We start from the raw sequence: 3,747 nt of genomic DNA, 5'->3' as shown, positions 1-3,747 counted from the left end.
CTTTACCTAATTCTAAAGACCTGAGCAGCTCCAGGTCCCCAAACGCCTCACCAAGGAAGGACGCAAAGTATCTGCGCATGCTCTGAGCGTCAGCGCCCAGTTTCCCCGCCTCTTCCAGGCTCCTTGAGTTGCGGCTCTTTTTACGACGCCCTGCCTCCGACTCCGCCGGACCTTTGCAGCGGTGCGCGGGGTTCCTGCCCGGAAGAGGCGGCTGAGGCACCCGCGCGCGGACAACATGGCGCGGTCCAGGAGTAAGGTAGACAGAGCGTGGCCTTGGGTTTTCCTGGTGCAGGGCATCCGGAGAGGGTGGTTCGGAAGCAGGAATCGTGGGATCACCGCGGTGCCAAGGATGGGGGAAAGAAGTGATCGCGGCGGCCCGTGGCCGGATCCCGAGGGCCGGCCCGAAGGCTGCGCTGAGAAAAACTGGGGGTTTGGAGTCAGAAGACCTGAATTTGAGCCTCGTCTACTCCCCCCTCACTCCGCCTCCTCGGCCCTCCCATCCTCTGACTTCCTCCTCATCACCTCCCTGTCCCACCTCTTCCCCACCCTCTTTCTTTCTTAGTCCAACCTCTTCTCCATCACTTCTTTCAGCTCCTCCATTTCTGAGCCTTAGTTTTTATAAAATCTATACGAGAATGAAAGGTTTGATAAGCACCTACCCACAGACTTGGAGTTCAGAGAGGGTCTGTGAGTAAAATACGTAACTTAAAACGTAAAGCGCCATGTTATTACCTCTGTAACAATCTTTCACATTTATCGAAAATTTACCCTGTAAGGCACTGATGTAAATGCTTTATTCTTATCCCATGTAATCTCCACAACAAACCCATGAGGTGAGAGCTGTTATTCCCAGTTTACAGTTGAGAAAACTGAGGCGTAAAGAAAGTGAAATGATTAGCCCACGGTTATCCAGTCCGTAAGAGGTGGAATTCATACGTGACCCCAGGCTGTCAGGTTTCAGAGCCCTATCTGTGTTGCTAGGAGCCTGTGACCCTCAGTGTCCCACATTAATAATAGACATTATGATGGAATTTTTAAATGACTTTTTTCAATATAGGCAGAGAGTGGTGGTTGTCTCTGAATGATCACTAGAGGGAGATGTGTTCCAGGGAATTGTTTGTTCTTCCATCCAACCATCCAAAGGCTAGGCCCTTTACTAGGCATCGCGTATACAGATAAACAAGATAGGAATTTCAACAACGATCCCTAGTCCCCTCAACGCCCCATTGGGAAATGTGGATTAAAGCAATTATGAACATTCGATGCCACTTACCTTTTTGTTCCTCCCCTTTCAGCTGCTGAAAATACTGCAGCTCTAGTGGAGCAACTGTTTATGGCAGGTGGACTTGCAGCAAAATTCTCACAGTCTGTATTGTTTCCGTGTGTTAATGAAGAGTTACTATGTTGCTCAGTTTCCCTTCCCTGGTTTTCTTATTCCTTGCCAGAAAGGAAGTTGGAAGTGTTACACAGACCATTCTTTTGGTTCCGGAAAGAAGTTGCATATTTTGAAGCCCCTTGATGCATTTTTTTGAATACTTGATTTCTACTAAAAGACTTTTAGTCCTCTAAGAGTTTTCTGGTTTAAAAATAGCTTTTATGATTGTGTATTAGATAAATGCAGCAACATATTTTGGGACTCTTAAATTTTTTAAAGATTCTTATAATCAGGGCATTGAAACTATGGGGTGTAAATTTTGTTGTTCTCAAGGGAAGTTTGTAGTTTATTACCAACCTTTCTTCAAATGTACTGTCTTTACTCTAGAAATCTCTTCATATTAGTGCATTTATGTTCAGTGCTTTTTAAACTAGGGAAAAACTTAAGTTTCCACGTGTTGCCTGAGATATAACCAAACTTAGAAATCATCTGTAACTTCTCTGATAGGAACTCATCTAGATTTTTCTGACACTCCTAGGATCAGGAGATCATTGCTTCAGAAAACAGTGGTTCTTTTATTGATCACTTCTTAATGTTATTTTTCCTCTTTTCATAGAGTCAAACTAGTCTTCCTGTAACTTCCATATGTTGATCCTATTCTTGCTCATTCTCTCTGGCCAATTCTTTTATAACACAGGTGCCAAATATTTGGGCGGAACTATCATGTTCTCCTAAATCTTCTCATCTGGCTCAGATATCTAGTTTTTTCAAACTGTTCCTCACATCACACTTTCTCTAGATCCTTCTCTAATCTGCTTATTTCATGTTCTGTTGTAATTAGTATTTCTCCTAAGATAGGGTGCTCAGGACAGCTCACAGTTTGTCAGATGTGGTCTGATCAGTACAAAGCACAGGTGAGGCTGTCATTGCCAAAGATTGTTAACTTTGGAAAAGGCCTTGGATCTCATCTAGTTCAACAACTGCTTCCTGCCTCTGAATTAACAGTGAGGTTTTATGTGACATTCCCAAGGACTCAGAGCTAATTTGTAATGAAGGTGGGACCTGATGGTCTCCGGTTTGCTAATCTAGTCTTTTTTCACCAGAAGAACTTTGTTTTCCTTCTTTGAATTCAGTACACTGTTGATACAACCTAAAATATTTTGGAGGATGGAATGAGATAGGTGTGGGAGATGTAGTGTTGTAGCCATGTCATATTGGTGACTCATTTGTATAATCCACACTGAAATTGTGAGTTGCTATTTGTTCAGATCTCTTTCAGCTCATATTCAGTTGAATTCTGGATGTCAGACATAGAACTTCACATGTAACCATTTTATTTTAGTTTATTTCCCCAATTTCCTTAGTCCTCTATGTATGTGATTGCTATCTAATGACTAGGTGTCTTTATTTATGTGGTTCCTCTACCTGTAACTCTCCTTATTCACATGATTAACTCCTAAACATTCTTTAAGACTCACCCAAAAACCACATCCATAAACCTCTTCTGCCTCCTTACTCCTCCTCTATCCCTTCTACCAGTCTTGGATAGATGATCCTCCTGTGTATTCTTTTAGTGCCCACTGCCCACATCTGTCATGGAATATTGTGCTGGTATTATTTGTTTATGTGTCTATGTCCCCTACCAGAATAGATTTGGTGTCTTAGTCTTCATTCTAGATCCCCAGTTCCCAAACTGATTTAAAATCCTGGGGTGTATCATTTTAATACATAAAGATTGTAGCAGTCTCCTGTTGCCACAAAAATGCTTCATAACAAGCTATCCCCAAATCAGTAACTTACAGGATAAGCATCTGTTCTCTGTTCTCATGCTTGTGGTTCTACAAATCAGCTGCAGTATGTCTGATGTATTTTGGGCTCAGATGGGCTGGATTTAGCTCTGGCCTATGGGTTTTCAGATTTGCTTCCCATGAGTTTATTCTTGGGCTCAGGCCAAAGGAGCAGCAGCTTCCTGGAGCATGCTCCTATCCTGGCTTTCTGTCTTTTTTTTTTTTTTTTTTTTTTTTTTTTTTTTTAAGTAGGCTCCATACCCAGTGTGGAGCCCAATACGGTGCTTGAACTCACAACCCTGAGGTCAAGACTTGAGCTGAGATGAAAAGTTGGACGTTTAACCAACTGAGCCAGCCATGTGCCCCCTGGCTTTCTAAATAGGCTCCATGCCCAATGTGGGGCTTGAACTCATGACCCCTAGATTAGAAGTCGTGTGATCTACTGACTGAACTAGCCAGGTGCCCCACTTGCTTTCTATCTTTTAGAAAATATTAGGGCAATTTTAAAGTTTCTCTGTAGTGGGGAGCCTGGGTAGCTCATCAGTTGAGCATCTGATTTCAGCTCAGGTCATGATCTCATGGTGT

At 42.9% G+C, this 3,747-nt stretch overlaps 1 protein-coding gene across 4 annotated transcripts in view; it reads left to right on the top strand.

The window, feature by feature from the left end:
• The first annotated feature begins 126 nt into the window (after positions 1–126).
• XRCC5 (X-ray repair cross complementing 5) overlaps positions 127–3,747 on the top strand; it is a 130,033-nt gene continuing 126,412 nt past the window's right edge. For all 4 annotated transcript variants that reach the window (XR_002079022.2, XM_053905056.1, XM_019446053.2 and 1 more), the window contains exon 1: positions 127–256. Coding sequence is in view for 3 of the 4 variants with exons in the window: in XM_053905056.1 (XP_053761031.1) it covers positions 236–256 (21 nt within the window). In the remaining variant the exon portion in view is untranslated. The remainder of the gene's footprint in view (positions 257–3,747) is intronic.

This window comes from Panthera pardus, unplaced genomic scaffold (assembly GCF_024362965.1).
Source record: "Panthera pardus isolate Hobbes unplaced genomic scaffold, ASM2436296v1 HiC_scaffold_10, whole genome shotgun sequence".
Taxonomy (NCBI): Eukaryota; Metazoa; Chordata; class Mammalia; order Carnivora; family Felidae; genus Panthera; species Panthera pardus.
The sequence above is the reverse complement of the archived record's forward strand: the minus strand, read 5'-3'. Positions and strand labels throughout refer to the sequence as shown.